Source organism: Malaclemys terrapin, chromosome 1, assembly GCF_027887155.1.
Source record: "Malaclemys terrapin pileata isolate rMalTer1 chromosome 1, rMalTer1.hap1, whole genome shotgun sequence".
Classification (NCBI taxonomy): domain Eukaryota; kingdom Metazoa; phylum Chordata; order Testudines; family Emydidae; genus Malaclemys; species Malaclemys terrapin.
Window position 1 is genome coordinate 7207673 of NC_071505.1, and position 27929 is coordinate 7235601.

Consider the following 27929-nt stretch of genomic DNA (forward strand, 5'->3'; position numbering starts at 1 on the left):
TCAGAAGTCATACTACTGTATTTCTTATAACCATTTTCTGACCAATTTACACCACACATGTAACTTTCACCACCAATGAATTTGGCCCTTTCATTTTTACAACGAACAACATCAGAATCTTCTTCTCAATCAGAATGTTTTTCTAACTGATGCTGAGCGGCCTGATAACTTTCGGAGAATGAGGGTTTATTAAACCACAGTAGTTTATGATGGTAAGTGAACTGATTTTGAATTTCTGACAGCATCCCTTGTACCAAACCACGATATTCTGAGAAAGGGGAAAGTCTACATCTGCACTAAACATACCTGAATAGTATAAAGAACTAAAAAATACAGTATGTGGCATAAACTGGTATAAACAGGACCCTAAAGCACTTGTCACAGATCAACTGGCTTCTATGTTTAAGACTAAATTCTGCATATATGGCTGTATAATGGGGAGGGGAGGAAGGCTAACATGTAAGGGCCAGACAAAACTGCATCCCCCTGCTCTGGTTAGCATATGGGCTGCTACATCCTAACTTCCCCCACTACCATCTGGGATATACAAATCCCCAAAGGCAAAGGAGAGAAGACAGAGCTATATAGCCCCATCCTATCCAATCTAGGGCTGGGCCTAATCAGCAAAAATGAGTCCTGAGTGAGTACCTTAGGCCTCCAATCCTATAAACCTGAACATGCTTAACTTCAAGCATCAGAACAGTCCTACTGACTTCAGTGATACTGTTCAAATACAAAAGTATTTGTTGGATGAGGGTCTTACATACCTACACTTAGGGCAAGCTTGGATTGGCACAGCTGCACAGTTGTAGTGCTTCTGTTGGAGACACTCTCTCCGACAGCATCATAATTTGCATCACCCAGCCAACACACCGCTGGGTTAAGGTCGGTATAAGTACGTCACTCAGGAGTGTGGATTTTTCACACCCCCGAGTGACCTATTTATACCGAAGTAAGCATATAGTATGGATCTGGTCTTACTTACAAATAAAAAGGGATCAGAGGGTGGCACACAAGGTGGTGGGAATAGAGAGATGCAAGGAACCCCTGTTGTTTGCAATAAGCTCTGTCTACAAAAGCAACAAAATGTGCCTTCTAGTGTAAAACAAATCAAAAACCAAAAATGTGACATCACTGAAATGAGGGGTGGGGATGGAGTCCTTGTGGGGGCCAACAGAAACTTAAAACTGAAGATGTATCTGAAAAATAGGATTGAAACGTAAGTTGTATGCCTAATGTGCACATGCAGCCACTGCAATCTTATGCTCAAATGGGGTAACTGTATGCACCAATGGCCACGTCAACAAGGGATGGGTCCTGAAAGTGCCCTGGAACATCTCCCCTCACTCTGTCGCAGAATGCAACAGGAACTTCACTGACTAGAAATGTAGTTACTACAAAGGGGACAAATTCTACCACCCAACAGTGCAGAGGTAGTAGATTAAAGGGAATTAAATGGCTCAAATTTTTAGCCTCAGCTCATGAACCATCATTAAAATGTTCTTTTAATAGGCATGAATCACTTTCGTTAGAGGCTTAGGAGATGATAATGAACTCGAAGCCTTTCTGTTTCAGATGCATAACTCACCATTATGGTTTGTCATCAACAGGTAGAGTCTACAGCAATGCAGACTGCTGCATAATTATGACACGCTTTAGAACGCTGGCACCAGAGGCATTTCTTAACTAGCTGTCCATGATATTGCTGTTGATAATATCCAACAAAGGCACAGTGACTTCCCTATTCATATACAGGCCCTAACTTCTCCATCATTTAGTAATACACCTATTTTGAGAGGCATTCAAGCTTTATGAGGCACATCCCAGTGTGTATGTCCAGTTTGTCTTCACTTGTGAATTTAGGGTCCTAGCCTGTGAGAAGCTGAGCATCCTGTTGAAGCCAATGGGAGCTGAGTATGCTAATACATCAAAATAGGCACTCAGATTGCAAGATCAGACCATTTAATTGTTGGCCCTTTGATACAGAGCTATCGCTATATAGTGTCTTGTACGCTTCTGGCAATATATAAATGATTAATGATAATGCACATAAACTACTCCCACTGAATCTTGTGGGCGCCTAAACTTACTCAGCACCTGCGTATTTGCAATAAAACGTTCCCTAGGCACCAATGTTTCTGTCTCTGTGCATGCACACTGCTGCCTCCCGCTAGGCCCCCAAGTCCCAGAGCAATCTACAAACCAGGAGAAGAAAGATGTTCGGCTACCTAACCACAGGCGGGGCCTGATCCGGTAGGTGTGCTCAGAGGCAGCCTATCAAATGGGGCCCCTCAGGCAAATTGATACAAAATAACCAGAGAGGGCATAACTTTTCTCCCAGTGCTTAGGGTACTCACCTGTGATGTGGGAGTTGCCTGGTTCAAGTGCTTCCTGCACCTGAGAGGAAGAAGGGATTTGAACTGAGATCTACCACCTCTCAGGTGAGAGCTCTAACCACTGAGTTACGGGGTATTCTGTTGTGGGGCTCCCTCAATCTCTCCTGTTGAAGCTGTTCCACTGTGGATCAATAATTAAAGAGTCATGTGGGCCAGAGAGAGAGTGAGGGAGCACAAGCATGAGAATGACTCTATCGCCCAGTGGTTAGAGCATTCACCCAGGCTCCACTCAACCTACTCCAATGACTCTTTAGTTATTTATCCATAGTGGAAAAGCTTCAACAAGAGAGATTGAGGGAGCCCCATAACAGACTATCCGATAGCCCAATGGTTACAGCACTTACCGAAGAGATGGTGGATCTCAGTTCAAATCCCTTCTCCTTCCCAGGTGAAGGGATTACTTGAACCAGGCATCTCCCACATGAGTACTCTAACCACTGGGCTACAAGTTATAAGTGATGGGTATCCCAGCTGTGACTTGCTAGTAGAGATGGCACCTCCCTGCAGCCTGAACTTAGACATCTATCTCCTTGAGTGACTTAGCACACATCCCTCTGGTCATCTTCCTCTGGCTAGCTTAGGTGTCTCCCTGCCTGGCATGCTACCTTTTGTGAATAGCATTCTAAGGCCCCTATCTCTCCCCATTCATTGTCTGGGGAGCCTAGGCACCTAGCTCAGGGTTTGTGAATTGCAGTGTGTTTCTATGATTTTCTAGACTCCCAAAAGCTGGGGGTTTTGATGCTCAGCTTAGCAACGTCTAACTGCTTTTGTGCATCCAGGCCTAGTAACCTGCCCAAGGTCACACAGGAAGTCTGTAGAAGAGCAGGACATTGAACGTGGGTCTCCCAAGTCCTAGCTTAGTGCTCTGACCACTGGGTCATCCTTCCTCTCACATGAGAGGACTTCTCATAATGAGAATTATTTAATTAGCGCAGAAACTACAAAGGTAAATGTTATTCTTTTGGATTGATAATGGACACGTTTCCATGTTTTGTTTTTTCATGATGTTATAATGGTTAAGTAATAGTAACGCCTACCTCTATTTCCAAATGAGCACAGCTTGCCAGTCCCTCTCTGGCAATGGATTCTACAGTCTCTCTTCCTAATCCATAGTAGTGGCTGCTATATTTATACGTTGCAATAAATTTCCCCTGAAATTAAAATGGTGATGTGTCATGACAATGGCAACTGAATGAAAACAACTTTCCTAAAGAAGCACAGTAAAAATGATTGTTCTAGACTTGGTTACCATTAGTATACAGCTCCACAAAGCCTAAATCATCAGCGATAACAAGGCCACCTGGGGTGCAAAACTTGCAGAGAGCAGCAAAGAATAGGCCTCAAGGGTGCAGGCTTGTACATTGTTTGTGAATAATAAAACATCAGCTCATTGAAAACAAGCAGCTGACAGGTTACAACTTTACATTGGTTATTCATTCACCCCGCAAAGAAGCGCAAGATCTAAAGCAAGGGGCATCTTCCTTTGACAGAGCATCAACATGAATGGCAGCACAAGATAAAAGAGAAGATACCAAAGAGGAAAGTGGATACACAAAGCGAACCTGCAAGGAAAACAGAGACTTGGGAAGTCAATTTCAACAGTGAAACTTGGCAAATAAAACTTTGGTGCCCAGTGGTGTGTGTCCAAAGATATTCTTTGGAAATTAAACATTGAGAGATAAACACTAAACATCAGCTCACTGGCTTATGAATGTGTAGGCCTTGTGTATCTACCAATAAAGTACTATAATTGGGCTTTTTGAGCCCAAATTGCATTGGGAGTACAAATAGGCACCAGAAGCAGTAGTTGGAGACATTCTGTCTATAGACAGAAGAGAGGCAGGGACAATGCCTGGGTCAATCTGCCACCCTTTAAATCCTGTGCTCCCCATAGGGCTCCTAGAACACTGAGAAACAGGCAGGACCCTATCCACAAGCCTCCTTTTGGCTTTCTAGCACCCCTATCCTCCCCACCCCCCAACACACGCACACACACACACACAAAGTATTTGCATATGCAGATGCCCTATTTATTAATATTACAATAGTACCTAAAGACTCCAATTGATCTATGTGCCCCATTGTAAAAGTACTGTAACTAAACACAATAAGAGACAGTCTAGCTGAAGATTTGCACAAATAAATACCTGATTTGGACATGCAACTGTGCTTACTGGACATGCATATTAGTCATTTAATTGTGCACACATCTCATTTTTTCTGAAATCAGGCCTTTAGAGACTTTTTTGTTTAAGGGAAATGCAGTGAACTCACTGATACTACAGGATTAGGCCTACCAAGACACAAATCCAATTCTTACCATGTTCAACATATTGTCAAACACCTCCTGAGAAATGAAGTAGTAATCAAGTCTGTTGTCTTCTCCGAAGTAAGATGCCCTCGTGGTGTGACAGGGGCTGGAAGATATATGGTATGTTAAAGGAACCACCAGTTTTCAATCATTTTAAAAGCTGGTAGTGGAAGAGAAGGAGGGAATAGCACTAGAAATGATTTTATTTTAAACAGAGAAGAAATATGAGGAATATAAAGAGGTGCAAATCATACCACTAATGCTGCATATTTGAAAGACTAACCTATAAATGCAAAAAAACTGTATTAATGTAACATTACATTTGGGCTATAAATCCAAACACACAGGATTATCTGAGTGGAAGCTGTCACACCACCGTTAAGAAGGGAAGTGATAAATTCATATTCCCCCTCCCCCCCCCCCCCCCGGCTATGTTGACTCCTGCCTGATAGATAGGATTCTTAGATATAGGAAGGCGTGGTGGGAGGCAGGTTGAGCAATTGATAGAAGTAGATGGAGGGACCAGTGGTGAGCTCCAGCCCCAGCAGTAAGAGGGTATCAGTGCTGGAATCAATGAGGCTGGCTGGAAGTAGGGGAGATAAGGGAGATATTTAAAATGCACATTTAAAGATGCACATTTAAATGCTATTTAAGGGCAACAATTTGAAGTATCTGACACATGAACTTTCTTTTGAGATGAGGGTCATACAAATATGAATCTGGCCAAACAGCAAAGTCTACATATGAAGAAATTTTAGTTTAAAGGCTCCAGTCCCTTCCTAAACATTCTGTTTCACATAAGCCCCAGCACATGGTCCTCAGTCACTCCTAACAGTGGGTCACATTCCTGAGAGGTGGAATTTTGCTAACAGTGCTTTTGTATCACAGGACAAGCAGAACAAAAATGTTATGCATAGACTTACACTGGCAATATTTTGTCTCCTTGACTTTTTGACTGATCCATCCCAGACAAAACATAGCAAAAAATACTCACATCTAAATATACAGAGCCTGGCTGTGTTATTAAAACACTGATAATGGATGTTAACCAGTTTTGCAAAATAAAACTGGACAGACAGCTTGTATGGTGAGCTTTGGGTCTTGAAGCCTCAAGCTGGAGATCACAGAATGAAAAAAAGCCATGTCACACTTTGGGGCAGCATTGTCTAGGTCTGGGCACCCAGATTTCATTCCCAAGTGTGACACAAACATGCCTTATTTGGTATGGGTATTGGGTAACTGATGTAAATAGAATCCTTGTGAGCCTGGTCCTCATTTATACTTAAGCCCTTTTACACTGACAGAGTAGTGTAAAAGGACCCTACAGTGAATGAGAATCAGACCCTTGTATGTCTATTACTTTCTATGACAAAACCTATATGAGTAGAGGTACCATTTGCATCTAACTTAGGTTTCTTTCAGTTCTCTTTTTTTGTTCTGTAAGTGTTTCAGTGAACTCCTAATACCATAAACTAGTCAGCACCAAGCACAGTGGGTTCCTGGTCAATGACTAAAGTTTAGGTGCTACAGTAGTACAAATAAAATAACCCACCAACAACAAGGCCCTTCTTGTTTTTATTTCTTTTTGAGTTTTTGTAATGAAAAACTTGTAAAACCTCTCTTGTTTCCCTGTAATTTTATTCATTTGATCATAGAAATCTAGGGCTGGAAGAGACCTTGAGAGGTCATCTAGTCCAATGGTTTTCAACCTTTTTTGGACCAGGATCCATTTGTAAACATTGGTGGCCAATCCCAACCTAGTAAATAGCTTAAGTAGAAAACACCCAAGTATTTTGGCCCCAAAATACTTATTACCTACTATATGTAGTAATAATAAATAATAATAACAACAATAGTAATAAGTTAAAGAAGATCAACAGTCAAAGTTAAAGGCGGAAATCAACATCAACAGAAACAGACTAACAACAGTATAATAAATCCTAGGTTGAGAAGTTGGAGCTTGCTGCTCTTTGATGAGTTTATCAAAGTTTGGTGTAATTGTAGTCAGTACAATCCGAAGGTCGTGTTCAACATCCAGTCTGTTTCTGCTTTTGTTCTTCAGTTGAGTCAGGGCAGAGAATTCAGTTTCTCACAAGTATGTTGTACTAACAGGCACAATGACTATAATAGCTTGGCAAGCAAGAGCAGGATATTCCAACAGCAGCACTGCACCAACACTGGGGAAAGCTCATTTCAGTATATTTTCTCTGTAGACTGTGACGACAAGACAACTTGACCAGCTGAGATTCTTCCTCCATAGGTAGACTAACATTTTCCAACACAACTCCAAATGGATCCTGTATCCATTCGTTTCCCCTGAGTTGTTCGTCTGGAAAGTAATCGCAGAATCTTTTGTGCAATTTAAATGATTACTGATCGTTTTCTTCAGTGCTTTCTGGATAGCAGAATCTTTCCAATTTTTTTGTTTCTAGAGACTCATTGCGAAACATGTCCATTCTATCATTTGAAACATGTTTGTTCACCAGAGAAAGTTTTTTTTTGAATGCAGCAATTTTGTCAGTTTGCTCAAAGCGATTGTGCCCTCTTCCCTGTAAAGATGGAGTCAAATAATTCGGATAATCAAATATAGCTGCCGTATATGCAACATGAGGAAGCCATGTATCGTTACTGAAGTGCTTTGCCAGGCGAGACTTTTTTTCCTTAAAAAAAAAAGCTGCCAACTCACTTTTAAGTTCTTATACACGAGACAACACTTTGCCGTGGGACAGCCAGAGAACCTTAGCATCATAAAGCAGATTTACATGTGCACTGCCCATTTCCTGACAGAAAACTTGAAAGCATCGTGAATTCTTGGCATTTTGTTTCATGTAATTCACAATTTTGACAGCATCTTTAAGAGTTTTGTGAAGCTCAGGTACCATGTCTTTAGCTGCTAATGCTTCCCTGTGCAGGAAACAGTGGTTCCACATTGCATTGGGTTCTTTCAAAAGGATTATTTGAACAATTTCTGAATGTTTCCCTGTCATTGAAGCGCCCCCATCAGTTGTAAAACCAACACACTTTGACCAGCTCAATCCCACTGACTCCAAGTAACCATCCAATGCAACAAATATATCAGCAGCAGTAACAGAAATAGGCAAATCCGCACGAAAGAAGTACTGGATAAGGTAACAAGCCTTGTGGATAGGGGGGAAGCAGTAGATGTGGTATATCTTGACTTTAGTAAGGCTTGTGATACTGTCTCGCATGACCTTCTCATAAACAAAATAAGGAAGTACAACCTAGATGGAGCTACTATAAGATGGGTGTATAACTGATTGAAAGCCATTCCCAGAGAGTAGTTATAAAGGTTCAAAGTCAAGCTGGAAGGGCATATCAAGTGGGGTCTCACAGGGATCAGTTCTGGGTCTGATTTGGTTCAATATCTTGATCTATAATTTAGATAATGGTATAGAGAGTACACGTATAAAGTTGGCAGACAATACCAAGCTGGGAGGGGTTGCAAGTGCTTTGGAGAATAGGAGTAACACTCAAAATGATCTGGACAAACTGGAGAAATGCTCTGAAGTAAACAGGATGAAATTCAATAGGGACAAAGGTAAAATACGCTACTTAGGAAGGAACAATCAGTTCCACACATACAAAATGGGAAATGACTGTCTAGGAAAGAGTACTGCAGAAACGGATCTGGGGGTCGTAGTGGATGACAAGCTAAATATGAGTCAACAGTGTAACACTGTTGCAAAAAAAGCAAACATCATTCTGGGATGTATTAGCAGGAGAGTCGTAAACAAGACATGAGAAGTAATTCTTCCGCTCTACTCTGCGCTGATAAGGCCTCAACTGGAATATTATGTCCAGTTCTGGGTGCCACATTTCAGGAAAGATGTGCACAAATTAGAGAAAGTCCAGAGAATAGCAACAGAAATGATTAAAGGTCTAGAAAACATTACCAACGGGAGATGATTGAAAAAATTGGGTTTGTTTAGTCTAGAGAAGAGTAGACTGAGAGGGGACATGATAACAGTTTTCAAGCACATAAAAGGTTGTTACAAGGAGAAGGGAGAAAAATTGTTCTCCTAATCTCGGGGGATAGGACAAGAAGCAATGGTCTTAAATTGCAGCAAGATGGTATAGGTTGGACATTAGGAAAAACTTCCTGTCAGGGTGGTTAAGCACTGGAACAAATTGCCTAGGGAGGTTGTGTAATCTCCATTATTGGGGATTTTTAAGAGCAGGTTAGACAAATACCTGTCAGGGATGGTCTAGATAATACTTAATCCTGCCTTGTGTGTAGGGGACTGGACTCTCGAGGTCCCTTCCCGTCCTACGATTCTATGATTCTTGAAAATCACTTTCCCACACGTGCCTCACATAAACCAGCAAGATAGTGTGAGTTGATACAGCTGTATGAGTCTGTAACAGTCGCTTACCATCAGTTGTTTGCAGTTTGAGATCTTCTGAGATATCGCAGATTCTTCCCTGTATTGTATCACTGGAGAAAGGGATTATTTTTAATTTTTTTGCAGCTGACTCACCCAATAATTCAGTGCACATGTCAATAGCAGAAGGTAAAATTAACTTCTCAGCCACCGTGTGAGCTTTTTTACATTTCACAATGCAGTGTGCAACAAGGTAAGAAGCATGCGATGCTTGCTCCCAGATAGTAGATACACATTCAAGTGTTTTTTGTGACATTTCCAAATCTTTCCTTTTTCGTTTAAAAAAATCAAGAGGCTTGTCTTTATAGCTAGAGTGCTTTGTCCAGAAATGCCTATGTAACATTGATGGTTTTAGGCTTTCATTTGCTAACAGTTCACAGCAGATGACACTCTGTGGCCCGTGTTCATCATTTCGGTCCTCAATAATGAAAACCCAAACTTTAAGTAAACAGGGTCGTACCTACGATTATTTTTCTTCTCAGGTTGTGATGAATTCCTACTGTCACTTGTGCTTGCAGTTGCAACAGAACAGTTTAAAAATGTATCCATTTCACTGATTAAAGACTCACTTTGTGATTAAAATGCACACTCTTCACTGGAAGTTCTACATGGAACACTCATTTCCCATAACTCTTCCCACTTTGCATTCGATTGTCTAATTGATGAGGCTACAAATGGGTCACAGAGGTAACGGTTTCTGTGATTTTATGTGACCTCTGCGACTTCAGCCCCGGGTGGCAAGGCTCTGGGCTCTCGGCCCCCCATGGCAGGGCTCCAGACAGCCACGACCCTTTCCTACATTCTTGCGACCCGCTTTTGGGTCATGACTCATGGGTTGAGAAACATTGAACCAGTCCATCCCCTGAAGCAGGAGCTTGACCATCCCTGAGATGTTTGTCTAACCTGTACTTAAAAACCTCCAATGATGGGGATTCTACAACCTCCCTAGGTAACTTATTCCTTACTTAACTTATATTTGGAAAGTTTTTCCTAATATCTAACCTAAACCTCCCTTTCTGCAAATTAAGCCCAATACTTCTTGTCCTACGTTCAGTGGACACAGAGAACGATTGATCCCTGTCCTCTTTATAACTGCCTTTAAAATATTTTAAAACTGTTATCAGGTCCCTCCTCAGTCTTCTTTTCTCAAGACTAAACATGCACAGTTGTTGTTTTTTTAACTTTTCCTCGGGAGTCAGATTTTCTAAACTTTTCATCATTTTTCTTGCTTTTCTCTGGACTTTCTCCAATTTTTCCACATCTTTCTTAAGGTGTGATGCCTAAAACTTAACACAGTATTCCAGTTGAGTCCTCATCAATGCTGAGCAGAGCAGGACAATTACTTCCTGTGTCTTACATAGAACCCTCCTATTAATACACCCCTGAATAAATATCTAAGTTGGGGGGGGTATTCTTTTTTCCTCTGTACTGAGATCTTAGATTTAATGTGGAATAAACTCTTTTCTTTAATACAACTGAGTTACACCTCTACCCCAATATAACGCTGTCCTCGGGAGCCAAAAAATCTTACCATGTTATAGGTGAAACCGCGTTATATCAAACTTGCTTTGATCCGCCGGAGCGCGCAACCCTGCCCCGCCCCCGAGCACTGCTTTACCGCGTTATATCCGAATTCGTGTTATATCGAGTTGCGTTACATTGGGGTAGAGGTGTATAAACCACTAAGAAATTAAGTTTATAATGCAGAGGCTGACAGATCCTTAACTGTAGCAGCACTAGCTTGTGTCACTATTTTATCAATGAACTATGGCAAATGAGAACAGTGTGGTGCACATGGACCCTATAAAACTTTAACTTCAAAGGCCTGATTTTCTCAAAGATATTAGAAACGTATCCAGCTTTAAAGGTCATTCCTGAGCACAAACCAGATGGTCTTAGTGTCCAATTTCATTTTATTTATTTTTTTGAAAGACTTTTACCCATTACAACTTTTTTTATTGCAAGGCCATGTTCACATTTGAACTGCCAGGATATCTGACATGAAATACATTTTTAATGAGTGGAATGTTTGAAATTTAAAACAGTAAGCCATAAAATTGCTGAAATTTCCACTGAATAATTAAAATACAACTTTGCTTTGTAGTTGCAATGTTCTGCTCTGTTAAAATTCTCTCTCTCCTTTTTTCTCATACATAAAACTTTTGAGGAATAATACATATTAAAAACAATGCTTTTGGAAAACAGATAGTGCTTGGAAAATTCGGGCCAGTTTTCAATTAGTTATAATTTCCAAGCTGGTCTCTAAAGCACTCATTGTGCATCACATTTGATTTTTCCAATCTTGTAACCGTCACAGCATTTCTGTCAAAAAGTCCTTTGGACTTGCTAGTCACGTGAGTTAATCTAGCATTATAACATATTACAAATACAGAGTACATCTTCATATTATAGGACTTGAGTTGAAGGAGGTGCCTATTATATAACATCACTGATAGTCAATCTAGGGTTCTATGGTGCTGGGCATCCAAAGAACTAATTCTGCTTCTACATTGTCAGCTATTATATATGCACTTAGGGCTCTATTCTTATGACATATTACATTAGTACCTAGAGACCCCATTGTGTTAGGTGCTGTACATATACATAGTAATGTATATAGATACATACATAGTCCCTGCCCTGAGGAACTTACAGTTTAAAATAAGGCAAAATGCAACAAGTGAGTGTAGCAAACAGACAGAACTGGAGAGATGATAAGAGCACCAGTAACACATGGCTACACAGATTACTGCAATGTGTACTATATAGAACTACCTTCGAAATGTAGAAGTTACAGCTGGTGAAGAATGAAGGATGCCCATTTGCTTTGTCAGAATTAGCTACAAAAAGTATATTATGCTGGTTCAACTACCTTGAAATTTAGACTCTACAGCTGGTGAAGAATGGAGGATTCCCACTTTGTCGGCATTAGTCACAGAAATCATATTGTAATAGTTCAGTAATTACACTGGCATCCTATTCACTTCTGGATGCAATATGTACGTGTCCCGTATAGATGCACCCTAACACTTTTGTAAAGTGGGCTGTGGCAGACTGACAATTTCTTGCAATATCCTGAATGAACTTTACTGAATTAAGTTAAACCTTACAGAATTAGTTTTAACATCTTTGGAGTTCATTGTATTAAAAATGCAATTGTATATGTGTTATCATGGAATTGTATGTATTTCCAAGGGAAAGGTAAATAGAAGAGCAGGGGGTGATTAGGCAAATTCACTCAGGTTGTAACATCTCCAGAGAAGCCACCCCCCTGGCAAAATATACAAACAATATTTCCAACTGGATTCTCCAGGGACTGACAGACAAGGAAAGAATTTTTGGATAAATAGGCTGGTCTTAAACTGGCTCGTGGCCTTCTTCCTGATTCAGCAAATGGATAGGACCCCTAGTTCCTGGTTGGTCCCAATCCTCAGAGTAGGGCTTGAAGGACTGGGCTCTCCAGAATCCATGTTAGGGTTGGGGTTATTCAGGCAAGCTTTGGGGATGCATGTAAGTTTTTTTATTGTTTTAGTACATTTTCTCTGTAATGCTTTGTACCTTAAGACTATAGTAGGCTTGCCTAGGAAGTGCTGCATGGTAACTTATATCTGTTGACAATCACTCTGTTGTCTCTGAAGAGACAGCAAGCAGGTGTCCTGGAGCAACCTGTCTGTGCTGGGAAATACACAGTGAAGGCAGGGAACTATGCAGCCTGGGAATACCCTGGTCCATGGGTCTCCATCCAGAAAGGCAAGAGCTGGGGAGCTGGAAGCCAAGAGTAGGTGCCCTTGCTGAACCGGAGGGGAAATACAGGTGCAGTTGCCCTGAACTGTGACGCTGGGCACAATAACATTAACTAAAGAATAAGTTCAGATGAATGGATGGATGGACAGACAGATAAAAGGTGCTGATTTTGCTTTGCAGTTCACCTTTAAAGGAATCTTGATAATTTATACAGCATATTAAAAAATAAATAGATATTATATGATGATTTCAGACAGCCTAGATCTAGTAGGAGACAGAACGCCTTGCAATGACCATTTAAAAGTCTTCTGTAATATTTAACTTTAAAAAAAAGCAACAATTTGAGCCTTGACCGCATTCTATCGTCTCTTAAACTGATGGAGTAAATTTACCTGTATCTGAAAAAATTGTTGAACTGTCTGCAGATTCTGTGAGAAAGTTCTCGCTTTCCACAGGCCACGGGTCCAACTAATATTAACATGGGGTAGGGAGCATCAAGACTAGGCAAAGTGCTGCAAGGAGAAAAAACAAACAAGGCACTGTTACACTTCCTACAATGGACACTTGTACTGGCATCATATAGGTCTTTGGGAACAGCATATCATCAAGGGAACTGATCTAATCTAATCTAGGGGGTGGGGTGGGACACCTAACTGGCTTCAAGACTGAGCATGATAAATTTATGGAGGGGATGGCATGATGAGACTACCTTTAATGGCATGTAGTCGTTCTGCATCTGCTAGCAACAAATATCTCCAATGGCCAGTGATGGGACACTAGATGGGGAGGGCTCTGAGTCACTACAGAGAATTCTTTCCCAGGTGTCTGGTTGATGGGTCTTGCCCACATGCTCAGGGTCTAACTGACTGCCATATGCCGCTACCCCAATATAACATGACCTGATATAATACGAATTCGGATATAACACGGTAAAGCAGCGCTCCGGGGGGGCTGGGCTGGGCACTCTGGCGGATCAAAGCAAGTTCGATATAACGCGGTTTCACCTATAACACGGTAAGATTTTTTGGCTTCCGAGGACAGCATTATATCGAGGTAGAGTCGGGAAGGAATTTTTCCCCAGATCAGATTGACAGAGACCCTGAGAGTTTTTCGTCTTCCTCTTCAGCATGGCTCACTTGCAGGTTTAAACTAGTGTAAATGGTGGATTCTCTGTTATTTGAAGTCTTTAAATCATGATTTGAGGACTTCAGTAACTCAGCCAGAGGTGAGGGGTCTATTACAGGAGTGGGAGTGAGGTTCTGTGGCCTGCAACATGCAGGATATCAGACTAGATGATCACGATGATACCTTCCGACCTTAATATCTATGAGTCTATACTATTCATGTCATTCACCGCATAGACAAAGAAAGCAATGGAAAATCAAGTGTGTGCATTTATGCATGATTTAAACATGAAAACAACATAAAATATTTCATTAAAAAACCCATAGCATTTTTTTGCAAAAAGAAGGATGTTAAACCTGGTGTATCCTGCTCAGACTGTAACTTAGATTTACTGTCTTTTCTGAAATTCCCTCTGCAGTTACAGTTGCTGTGGACTGTTAAAGAGTTGCCCAGCTCCACCTCAGACATGGCAATATTTCAATGGTGGGATAACTGAGTCTTGACCATATTTAGGATCGATCCTGCAAACCTTTATGACTCTCATGAAAGTACTATAATCTCATTGACTTGAAGGGTTTGCAGGATCGAGGTGATAGTTTGTAAAGTGCTCTACAAATGGGATGAAAGACACGAAGGATTATGGGCCCAATCCTGTGTAGCACTAAGCACCCTTAATTCCCACTGACCGAAGCACTCTGCAGGATAGGATGCAAAGTGTTTGCAGAAACACAGAGGCCTAACTTTAGGTGCCCATTTTTACAATATTTTAGCCTAAATCCATATTAAGTGGCTTGATTTTCAGAAGTGCTGAGCGTTCAGCTGCTCCCTTTAAAGTCAATGGGCATTTGTGGGTGCGCTGCACTTTTGAAAGTGAGGCCTCTTATTAGGTGCCTACATACGGAGTGTAAATTTAGACATTTTGTTTTTGAAAATCTTACCAGAGAGGTTAAGATTATGTCATTTGATGTGACAAACACCAGCTGAAATAATTTTTAAAAACCCCACCTTTTTTTGAAACTAATAAACGGCTTGACCCATTTACGTTTTCTTTTAAAGAAAACAAATCACATCTAGGTTCCAAACTTCAGACTAATGTGATTTCAAATAGCTGAGTATAAATGCCTGAAAACAGAGTGTATAATGGAAACAGCAACAGAAGTAGATGATTAATCTATCTGAAATAATGTTAGCTGTTAAGCATAAGTGAAGGGAAAAAATTAGATAATTCAGAGTAATGGCTTCTCTCCTGCATCAGCTCACACCAGCAAAACAGTTCTATCTGTCTAGGTACTGATATAGTACCATACTCTCCTTGTGCCTCTAAAGCATTAATGAATTTCTTCATCACAACACTCCTGTGAAGTAGGAAAGTACTATCCTCACTTTACAGATGAGAAACAGAGACACAGATTAGATTTAAGTGATTTGCCCAAGCTCACAGAGGGATTCTGTGGCTAAACTGAGAACTGAACCGAGGTCACTTGCATCCCAGTCTAGTGCCCTGTTCTCTAGGCCAGTGTTTCTCAACGACCGGTCTGTGGATTGGCACCAGTTCCTGAGATCTCCCTGACACAGTTTCAGAAGGCAGCAAGCCAATCCCTGGTATCAAAAAAGTTGAGAAACACTACTCTAGACTACCCTTGGGTTAGGATGTCAGTGGAATCCCTCAGTAGAAGAAGAGGTTACTCACCTTGTTCAGTAACTGGAGTTCTTCAAGATGTGTCTCCATATGGGTGCTCCACTTCAGGTACACATGCGCCCTGCATCTTTAATCAGATATTTTTGGTAGCAGTGCCCATTTGGCCCACACACGTGCCCTACACATCCTCATGTCCTTCACCGAGGCTACATAAGGCTGCACAGTGAACGACCCTCAGATCCTTCCTCATTGCAAAGTCCCACAAGGGAGACTCTGAAGCTGAGGGGAAGGAGGACAGGTACTGGAGCATCCATAGAGACACACATCTCAAAGAACTCCAGTTACTGTGCAAGGTGAGTTACCTTCTCCTTCTTCTTTAAGCAGTGTCCTTATGGTGACTCCCGAGCAGTATCCCCTTACAGAGGAGGGAGCTTCGGAGCAGAGTCCAGTACTGAAGAGAGAATTGCATTGCGAACTGCAGCACCTGTCTAATGGCATGAACCAGAACATAAAGATTAGAGAAAGTCTGTACAGAGATTCATGTTGCAGCTCTGCAGATTTCAGCATCTTTGAGACATCTGGAACGTCTTTGAATAAAGCTACTGTGTAGACTGTGACCCTGTAACCCTGTAGAATGCTCCCCACTCTAGGGGGAGGTTGAATGTCAGCCAAGTCATAACAAGCAATAATACACCCAGAAATCCACCCTGAAAGTCTTTGCAGGGAGATCGCAGATCCCTTGGATCTGTTGAAATTCAGAAGGTATTTTAGGTAAAAACATAGGAACTGGTTGTAATGAGACCTTGTCATTGTACCTGGAAGATCTGCCATTAAGGCACCCAGTTCCCTGATACTCCAGGCAGAAGTGATAGCCACCACTCATGTGCATGGTAGTCTAATGAGGCAATTAAGGGCAAGGTTCAAGTCCTAGATTGGAGTAGGGTCTCCAATTTTTGGGAAAAGATTCATTAGACTTCTTAGAAATCTTGACATAGGATAAGCGAAAACTGAAAAACCTTCTAAGGATGAATGAAAGGCAGTTATATCTTCCAAGTTAATTTTGATAGAGGTCATAGAAAGCCCTGATCTTTTCAATTCCAATAGGTAGTCTAGGACATTGGAAAGAGAAGAGCAGGCAGGAGAAACTTGTTGATGGGTACATTAAAGATTATCTCTTTCATTTTTGAAGGTAAATGCATCTCGTAGATTCCTTCCTGCTGTTTACCAATACCTGTGGCACATCTGATGAACAAGACTCTTACTCACAAAACCATTAAGGAGCCATGCTTGGAGCTGCAGAACATCCAGGTTGGGGTGAATTGTCTGACCGACATCATGAGACATCTGGCGGGGACTGGTCAGAAGCCACCAAGTTGGGTGAGAGGTAAGTTGGATGAGGTAAGGATACCAGACTTGTCTTGGCCAGTTGGTGCAATCAGAATGACTTTGGCCTTGCCCTCCTTGATCTTGCTGAGGACTTTTAAGAGCAACGGCATTGGTGGGTATGCATAAAGGAGACACTTCACCCATGAGATGAGGAAGGCCTCTCCTGGTGATTGAGGATCAAGTCCCCCTCTCAAACAGAATCTGTTGCATTTTGCATTGGCTGCAGTGGCACAAAGATCGACTTCTAGACACCCTTAGTGTTGTGGAGGACCTAAGAATCCAACTCCCATTTGTAACTCTCAGAGAAGCGTCTTCTGAGGTTGTCGGCGGTGGTGTTCTGAATGCTCAAAAGATAAGCTGCTGAGATGACTATTCTGTTGGCCATGTGCCAATTCAAGAATTTCATCGATTCAGCACAGAGTGATGGGGAACATGTCCCATCCTGACAATTGATGTAGAACAGGCAGTCCATGTTGTCTGTCATGATCTTGATGGATTTGTCTCTGATCAATGGGAGGATGTCGGAGCAAGCCCCCATGATTGCTCTCAGTTCCAGAATGTTTATGTGCAGAAGACTCTCTTAGACAGACCATTTGCCCTGGTCCAAAAGGAACTCCCCTGCCCAAGAGGGATATGCCTGATGTTATAACAACAGTCAGAGGAGTTTGAAAGAAAGGAACTCTCAAAGATATCTTGGAAGGATATTACACCAATTGAGCTTTCCAGGACTTGCCAAGGAACAAAGACCTGTCTGTTGAGACTGTGTTTGTTTGGTATGTAAACTGTCCTGAGCCATCCCTGGAAACTTCAGAGAGATAATTTGGCATGTTGGGTTACAAAGATACATGCTGCCATATGACCAACAGCTGAAGACGATTTCTTGCCACGGCTTGAGGACTTATCTGAATTCTTGCAGCAAGATTTTTTTTAGGTTCATGAAGTTGTCCCCAGGAAGGTAAATTTTGCCTGTTATGGCTATCTGTTGAACTGTGGGCAAAACACACTTTTCAGGAGTGAGTTGGAGGACTAAGCTGTGGACCTTGTGGTTTGCAATGCCTATAGGACCTCATGATAAGAATGACCTCTGAGTACCCAATCATTGAGATAAGGGAAGATGATTATCCCTAGATGACAAAGATGGGCAGATATGACCGGCATAACCTTTGGGAATATCTTTGGGGCAAAGGAGACGCTGACAGGCAGCACACAGTAGTGGTTGTGATTGACTATGAAACAAAGAAACCTCTTATGAGGGGGATGAATTACAATATAAAAGTAGGTGTCTTGAAGGTCAAGATTCACAAATGAATCTTTGGAATCTGGGGAGGGAATTATACCTGCTAGAGTCACCATCCTGAATCTCTGATGTTTCACATAGTTGTTCAGATGGCCTCCAAAATCCATTTGTCAGATGTTATGCTCTCCCAAGCAGGTTGAAATTGGGATAGACCATGTCCAAAGAGGGGAAGGAAGTTGGGATGGTGGAGCAATAAGGCCCTGTTGAGAGGGTGGTTCAGACTGTGGACCAAGCCATCAAAACTGGTGCCTGGACGACATGGATGGCTGGGATGAGACAGCTGTGGTAGTAGCTGCATATACATTGGCCAGTGGCTTGGGTGGTCTAGGTAAGATAAAATAATAAGCTGGGTGAAATCTCTGTGCCATCTGAGACCTGCTAAACTTTCTTTTATTTGCAGGTATATATATAGTGAGGGATCTAAGTGTAGTGCTTCGAGGTATGAAGAGTGTCATCTGTAGACTCCAAAAACCATTTATGGCCATCAAAAGGAAGGTTCTCACCAATAGTCTGCACTTTTGTAAGGAAGCCCAACAGCTGAAGCCAAGACACTCATGTTATCACGGTGGTGGTGAAAATGGACTGGATTGTGGTATCAGCTGCATTCAAGCAGGTCTGCAAGGATGTTTTTGCGAAAAGTTGACCTTCCTGTATGATGGCTTTGAATTGTTCATGGGCTCTTTTGGTTAATGTTCAATAAAGGTGTTAAATTTGTTATAATTCAGGAAGTCCTATTTGGACATGAGTGCTTGGTGATTCATTATTCTAAATTGTAATGTCACAGAAGAGTAGCTCTTGTGAACAGAAAGAACAAGATGCCACTGGTCCTTATTATATGGAGCAGCACTCGTGTTGTGCTGCCTTTCATGTTCATTCATTGCATCCGCAACTAAGGAATTTGGTGTGGAATGTATAAATAAAAATTCCAAACCCTTGGAAAGAAGATAATACTTTTTGTTGGCATGTAGGCGGTGTCATGGCGGGAGTTTACCAGATCAGTGTGGCTGGCTCAAAGAGAGCTTCATTAATTGGAAAAGCCACTTGCAACAAGGTTGAGGTTTACAAAATATCTAGGAGTTTATGATGGGAGTCCTGAACTTCCTCAAAAGGAATTTGAAGCATAACCCCAACTCGCTTCATCAGGTCCTGGAAATGACAAAAATAATCTGCCATGAAGGTTGAGGGGGCATTATAGCCTCATCAGGGGATGAAGAAGAGATATTTGGATGAGGTTTCACCTTTTCATCAGCTCTTGCCTCCTGCTCCTCAAAGGTCTCTTGTATCAACTTGTTTGATGAGGAGGGAGCAAAGGCACAGGGAAATGGAATTTCCTATGTTCCCTGTGGTTTGTACTGGGCGCCCTTAGAAACTGTTGGCAGTATAGGACCCATGGATTCCAGTAAGACTGCTAGAGAGAGTCATAGGGCATAGGCAGAGATAGCTACTATTGGTCATCTCAACTGGTTGAAAGTGGTGGATGTTTATTATCCTCCCTTCTTTCAGTATGCAGAGGTGAATAAATACTCTTCAAAGACCCTTGAACTGAAAAATGAGTATCCGAGTCAGAGTCCTCATGCACATTCTCTAAAGGAGATGATAACTGATCTCCATGAATGATCGAAGTTGGAGAACCAGAAGGTCTCAATGAGATGTGGGTAGCAGGTGACCCAGATGATTTCTGTATCAAAAAGTGTACGATACCAGTAAGCAGTGGATATTTCAACTCATTAGAAACAGATCTTTTAAGTATCTGAACTCCTACAATACGAAAGAACATAAGAAGTTGGTGTCAGTATGAGATAGATATCTGTCTTGAGGAATAAGCACACCTAAGTAACATATTCAGATGTTGCAGTCCAGGGCATAAGTACCAAGGGTACTGAAGGGTCAAGTAATGCTGATTTCTTACTAGTGTGGTTGTGACCACTGGAAGCAAGGGAGGTCTTTGGAACCATTTTTTTTAGTAGCGGCATGAGCCTTAGAAGCAGCCTCAGACATCTTCACGGTACCAGAAGCACTTGGAGCCTCAGCAGTGCTCCTTTTGGGGCTGGCGGTCTTCACTGACCACGGCCTCTTTCCCAGAGATTTAGCACTCCTGCTTTTCTTATCAGTTTCCACCGACTTGGAGCACTAGGGTCTTGGTACTATAGGCACAGATGCAGACACCCCCACGGAGGTTTTTGGTGACAGGGATCCTGAAATGGCTGAGGTAGTCACAAACTTCTCCTTTATGTCCTTCGGTGACCAAGATCCTGAGGCAACTGGGGTAGCAGGAATCGTACCCCTAAAAGCCCTTGGTGACCTAGATCTGTAAGTAGACAGGGTACTAGCAGTCTCACTCCTTGAAGCTGCAGGAGACTGAAATCCATCCAAATACAGGGGGGTTCTTAAAGCCCTGATCCAAAGCTGGTTTTAAGGCTTGCTCCATCACGAGAAGCCTGAATTTGAACTCTCTCTTCTAATGAGATCTTCTCTGAAACGAAGTACAGATCTTACATTTCAAGGGAATATGAGTATACCCCAAACGCTTGATACACCAAGAGTGTCCATCACTAAGCAGGATAGACTCATGTCAAGAAAGACAATGTTTAAAGACTAGGGATCCAGGCATACCCCAGAAATAAAGAGTCCAAAGTGACCCTACTAAACGGGGAAAACAAAGCAAAGGGAAGCCATTTACAAATATGAACTATTTACAACTATAACTAACTAACTATGCTAAAGTATTAGTAGAAGGAGACATGCTAGAGACTCAGTCTCAGGCTGAAGGTGGTTGCGAAGGAACTGAGGATGGTTTGCCCACACAGCTCTATATAGCCTCAGTGCGGGACATGAGGATGTGTAGGGCACATGTGTGGGCCGAATGGACACTGCCACCAAAAATCTCTGATCAAAGGCGCAGGGCGCATGAGCATCGGAAGGGCAGCACCCTTAGGGACATAGCTTTTATCCTGATTATAGACATATTTACACAACTGCCACAAAAATAATCTTTACAAAATACACCGAGACATTAAAAATGTCAATGTAATAACAATATGCAAAATATTCTCCCTGTATTTTCTACAGCAAAAAATTGCTACTGTGATGCATTCAGTTCAAGTCAAGAAACTCCCCCTTCCTTCACTGTTACTCCATGTTTTCATGTTGCCTTCCCCCTTTCTGCCATTTGCTGTCAGGAAGGGACCAGATCAACACAGAACAAGCCCAACAGATGCCAGTGACAGCAATAACTATTACAGTCAGTGAGTGAATTATTAAAAAGGGACCCTTTTAAAGATGGGAATTCCATGAAACACGTTTAATAACTAGTGATTTCAGAATTTATTTACACACAGTAGAGGTGTTCTCATTACCCTCTCAAGGCCACATCACATGTGACTAATGATGTCAACCCAGCATGTGACGATAAAATCAGTTTCTTCAATATATTTCTAATATATCCCTTAAAAATACATATAATACACAAGTAACTGATACAACCTGGTAAAATGCGGATTTCTCTCTATTGTCATCTCTTTTATAAAGTAGTGTCATATTGTGTATCTATACAATATATAATTACTTGATGACTCTCTTCTCGGGCCCTACACCACAAGTACTCCCAGCTATCTTTGAGACACCATTGACTTCCCCAGGAAACTACAATCCATTGGTGGTCTTTCAGAAAAGGCCACTATGGATGTAGAAGCTCTCTACACCAACAGTCCACACAAAGATGGACTACCAATTGTCAGGAACAGTATCCCCAGTGATGTCACGGCTCACCTGGTGACAGAACTTTGTGACTTTGTCCTCAGCCACAATCATTTCAGATTTGGGGACGATTTATACCTTCAAGTCAGTGGCACTGCTATGGGTACCTGCATGGCCCCACAGTACGCCAACATTTTTATGGCAAACTTAGAACAATGTTTCCTCATCTCTCGTACCCAAGTGCCCCTTCTCTACTTGCGCTACATTGACGAGATCATCATCTGGACCCACGGGAAGGAGGTCCTTGAAGAATTCCACCGGGACTTCAACAATTTCCACCCCACCACCAACCTCAGCCTGAACCAGTCCACACAAGAGATCCATTTCCTGGATACTACCATGCAAATAAGGGATGGACACAAACACCACCCTATACCGGAAACCTACTGACCGCTATACTTACCTACATGCCGCTAGCTTTCATCCAGAACACACCACACAAACCATCGTCTACAGGCTAGCCCTAAGATACAACCACATTTGCTCCAATCCCTCAGACAGGGACAGACACCTTCAGGATCTCTTTCAAGCATTCTTAAAACTACAATACCCACCTGGGGAAGAGAAGAAACAGATTGACAGAGCCAGACGGGTACCCAGAAGTCACCTACTACAGGACAGGTCCAACAAAAAAAGTAATAGAACGCCACTGGCCATCACCTACAGCCCCCACCTAAAGCCTCTCCAGAACATCATCAAGGATCTACAACCTATCCTGGAAGACAATCCCTCGCTCTCACAAATCTTGGGAGGCAGACCAGACCTCGCTTACAGACAGCCCCCCAACCTGAGGCAAATACTCACCAGCAACCACACACCACACAGAAACACCAACCCAGGAACCATCCCCTGCAACAAACCCCATTGCCAACTCTGTCCACATATCTACTCAAGTGACACCATCACAGGACCTAACCACATCAGCCACACCATCAGGGACTCACTTGCACGTCTACTAATGTCATATATGCCATCATTTGCCAGTAATGCCCGTCTGCCATGTACATTGGCCAAACCGGACAGTCTCTACGCAAAAGAATAAATGGACACAAAGCAGACGTCAAGAATTATAACATTCAAAAACCAGTGGGAGAGTATTTTAACCTCCCTGGACACTCAATTTCAGACTTAAAAGTGGCCATTCTTCAACAAAAAAAACTTCAAAAACAGACTTCAATGAGAAACTGAAGAGCAGGAATTAATTTGCAAACTTGACACCATCAAATTAGGCCTGAATAAAGACAGGAAGTGGCTGGGTCACTACAAGAAGTAATCTCCCATCAACTGTTGAGTATGGGCCATCCACCCTGATGGAATTGGCATTGTTAGCACTATAAAAAGTAATTTTTACACTGTTGGCATTCACAACTTCTTGTCAACTCTTGGGAATAGGACACATCCACCCTAATTGAATCATTTGGTAAGGCAACACCCATCTTTTCTTGTGCTGTATATTTATGCCTGCCTACTGTAATTTTCACTCCATACGTCTGAATAAGTGGGTCACACCCCATGAAAGCTTATGCTCTAATAAATTTGTTAGTCTTTAAGGTGCCACAAGACTCCCTGTTGTTTTTACTTAGAACTCTAATTTCTTTAAATACATTCCTGTCGCTAGACCACAGGAACATGTCTCCTCAAAGTCCCCATATTTACTATTTTATCAGCAGAACAAAAAGAACACATTACAATACAGTGTTTAATTACATCATCATACAATTTTGCCCCCACAACCTTGTAAGGAGTATCTTGTAAGGTGTGGTGCCCTTGGCTCATTCACTGTGTATTTTGCAACTTGTGGGCTTTGGCATTCAAAGTAATACACAATTCTCAAAGATTCATATATTTTAAGGTCCAAAGGGACCACTGTGATCATTTCGTCTGATCTCCTGTATAACACAGGCCATAGGACTTCAAGTCCAATAGCTGTGATTGAGTCAGAACATATCTTTGGAAAAACATCCAATCTTGATTTTAAAATTTCCAGTAATGGAAAACCCTTGTTAACTTGTTCTGATGGTTAATTATCCTTGTTGTTACAAAAAATTGTGCCTTATTTCTAATCTTAATTTCTCTAGCCTCAACTTCCAGCCTTTATATCGAACTCAAACCTTTGTTTGCTAGACTGAAAAGCCCACTATGACCAAATTTCTTTTCCCCGTGTACTTATAGACTGTGACTTAGCCTTCATGTGTATCTAAAGTTGTAGAAAAAAATCACATATTATATTGTATTATTTAAATAGTAGAATGTTCTATGATTAAAGACAGTATTGAATTGCCTACGCAGAAAGGGTATTCCACAATGTTAATGTTAATGTTGACATTTCCTGATTGTTGAGTGTACAACTATTCAACTTTGCAGTTCTTTACATAGTTTTTTAATGGAATTACTAATAATACAGTAAATAAAAATGTCCTGCATGTGATCTAAGGAGATTAATGCAAATGAACTATACAAATGTGGCTACAAGGAGCATTTTCTAATTTAGAAAATTAGAAAAAATCATCATTAAGGAAGATTTCACTAATGAGGGCAGTGCGTGCTTTTCCAGCTGAGCACTGGCAGGCACTCAAAGCTTAATTAACATTATTGGTTGCTACCTTAAGTGCCAGACCATATGTTTACCTGTTTGTTTATACAGTACTTCTGACTGAATACAGAGGTTTACAGACATGTATATCTCCAGCACTGAACTCACATACATACACCCATAAAGAAATACCTGAACTGGGCCTATGTCTGTGTTGGAAGGATGCCAAGCATGGATGCCTTCTGGCAAAGCAATTATGCTATTCAAGAAATACTCAATTACAGCCCGATCCTGCAAGATGCTAACTGCCTTTTGTAGGCAGCTGGGCCCCTTGAGAGCAATCAGAGCCATGGAGATCATGCTCAACAACTTTCAGGATCAGGGCCATAGAGAGGAAGCCATTCTAACTGTAGAAATCACAATGAGCGTCTTCTAAAAATGTAGATTTCAGGATTACTAAAGTATGGACCTACGTCAGAATGCCCAGTTATGTGTTTAGGTAGCTTAAGTAGGCTTTTGGGAACTTAAGTGATCATGAGTGCCTAAATCTTGACCTTAATAATAATACTGTGCATATCTACAGCACCTTTCATGAGTATTTCAAAGCACTTTACAAATATTAATGAATTAAGCCCAACATCCCTGGGAGGTAGATGAGCAATAGTCCCATTTTAGAGATGGAAAATGAAGCAGAGACAGGTCACACAGCAAAACAGCAGCAGTGCGGGGAATAGGACCAAGATCTGACTCCCAATTCTGTGCTTTAACCAGTAGTCAACACCTTTCCCTTCCAAATGCAGAACTGGCCAGAATTCCATAAATGCAAGCTTGAAAATCTGGGCGTGTAAATTGTGCTCTGAGTTGCAAAGTAAAGCTATTTCACTCACAATGGGATGCCAACAGTTTGAAGGGAAGAAGTAAATAGAGTAGAAAGAAGATAAATTTTAGAGCTCTCTTCTCCCTCTAGAGATTTTTAAATTGCCACTGGGTATTGATAGAGTTTTCGCATCTTTCATTTATGGTGCAAATGGCCATCTGCTTCAACAGATTGTTTAAAAGAAACAGAGCTGTGGGCAATCTGTCTCAGAGCTTCAAGGTGAGCAACTAACTTCATTTCATAATCAATTCAACCAAGCAGGATATGCCTAATTTTCAGACTGACAACAGCAGACTGCAGAATGCCTACTCTTTGGGAGGCTGATTTAAAGGAAGAGGGTCAGAGAAATGTCCCACTAAATATAACAACATATTCTGCTTTACCTGAGTGCCACCTACAGGACCAGATGTGAACTGAAGATAAGATTACCTGTCAAAGATCCTCTGTGGCTGAATCATGCTGTACATAATATGGGTCATGTGATCTTTAGCAGCAACTACTTCTGGAGGAGGATCATACTTGTTCACAGCAGCAACCTGTTTCCAGAGTTAGAGGCATAGGAAGGGAAAAGTGATGTCCTTCTTCTTACCTGCAATACCCTTTATAAAGTAGTCTGAATAATGATGGCTTCATATTTACAAGGGGCAATTGTTATATCTGGCTTAGCTATGATTGCGTGACTATATAAAGCTTTTTCGGAAATTTAAACTCAGCTCAAGAAATAGGTGGAAAGCACCCAAAACTAACTCACCATCTCTCTTAATTTATTCTATCTTTTCTTGGCTGGAAGGATAAGGCTAAGGGAAGGGGGTCAGCTCATAAAGTACACCATCATTTTGTCTATATTTTCATTATTCATTACTTTTTCTGTTCTTAGTGCTGGTGAAAAATACCAGATTGAAAGTCATAGAGACAGAAATCATTCATTTATTTCCCAGGAAAGGGAAAGCAGGGGTACCATCAATGCAAGCTTCCTCCAAAATGGTCCTGAAAAGGTACTTCAGCTTTGATCTAGGAGGGAGAGGGGAGGTCAGTCTCCAAGTCCATTATATTCTTGGTCCATTCTGCTGAAACTTCTAATCATGTTACTGATCAGTGGATATTTTTTTATGTAGACAGCAGCCCATTAGGAAATAGATTAAGAGCCACCAACTCATTTCATACAGGCCACCAAACCACAACTATCAGATGGTAGCCCTTTTGGCTACTCCATCCCAGGCAGATTTAAATCAGTGTTCTGGGCCCTGTCTACACTTGCTGGGGAATCATATTTGAAAAGAATTCTAATATGGGTGACAAGGCTGGAGTGAACGAGCGAAGGACCATTTTTAAAGGAAGTGTTCTGGCCTAGGCTAGCAAGTTCTTAATCCTGATGATTCTAATATGGGTTTGGCCCATGCATTCTAGTCCCTTATACACAGGAACCGTGTATTTCTAAATACAGCTCCCCTGTAAGTATAAAAGAAGTGAAACATTCTACATAGTGCCAGGGTTACCAACTAGTCCCTCCAGTTATTTCTTGCAGAAGGCTCTTTTAAAAATCACATCCTAACTAATAAAAACAGCTAAAAGAATTACTAGTATTTTATAGCTTTCAGACAGTTCACTTTGCAGCATGAGATATCTTAAGAAAATAATAGCAGTAACATCGTGATTACGTCAAAGCACTTTACAAATATTAACTAATGAATCTAAACAACTACCTAGGGACTGCTCTGACAGTTAGAATCTACTTTTTCATTAAGAAATACAGTCTTTATGTAAGAATTATATATTGGTAAACTAGAGTTGCTTTTGACAATACAACAGATATATCGTCAGATGTCAGGGTCTTAAAAGCAAAACTGAACTGAACTGATACCTACTGGCTGGAGTGTGGGGAATTTTTTTTCCCCCCTCACATAAAGCAATTTTTATCTCCACATAAATATTTATGAAAACAACTTGCATTTACCACCTTTGCCCAGAAGGAAACAGGATTATTTAGCACCATTCCAGATTTATGTGGTGTTTCCAACAGTTGCCATATACCTTTTCTTCCACTTTAATCTTCTTGTGATCCAACTCTGTTAGTCGGAGCAATATGAAAATCACCAAGAGCCAATAATCTGTTTGTTCCTGATAGAAATAAAAGAAAGCGTTCAGTTGTTTTCACTTTTACATATCTAAATATTTAAATTCAGATAGCAAATAATATCCCGAAGGCATTTTAACATAATATCTTATAATGTATAACGTCTTTCATCACAAAAGATCTCAATGTGTTGCATAAACCGATCACTTCCTCCACCACTGAAATGCAGCCGCCTCTAGAAAGAAACCAGAGAGCTGTTTACCAGCTTAAAGCAACATTGTATAACAGTTTGGAACAGGAACTGAAGAATAATACCATATCCAACTGAAAATGTACAGGGAACATAGATGGACAGAAAGTAATTACCCATATGGGAATTAGATAATAA

The 27929-nt window shown here is 41.3% G+C and overlaps 1 protein-coding gene across 3 annotated transcripts in view; it reads right to left on the reverse strand.

The window, feature by feature from the left end:
- Positions 1–27929, reverse strand: part of LRGUK (leucine rich repeats and guanylate kinase domain containing) — a 77195-nt gene that overhangs the window by 27012 nt on the left and 22254 nt on the right. For all 3 annotated transcript variants that reach the window (XM_054015753.1, XM_054015744.1, XM_054015757.1), the window contains exons 9-13: positions 27499–27585; positions 25897–26003; positions 13247–13366; positions 4717–4813; positions 3434–3547 (exon numbers count right to left, since the gene is read on the reverse strand). In XM_054015753.1, the coding sequence (XP_053871728.1) occupies positions 3434–3547; positions 4717–4813; positions 13247–13366; positions 25897–26003; positions 27499–27585 (525 nt within the window). The remainder of the gene's footprint in view (positions 1–3433; positions 3548–4716; positions 4814–13246; positions 13367–25896; positions 26004–27498; positions 27586–27929) is intronic.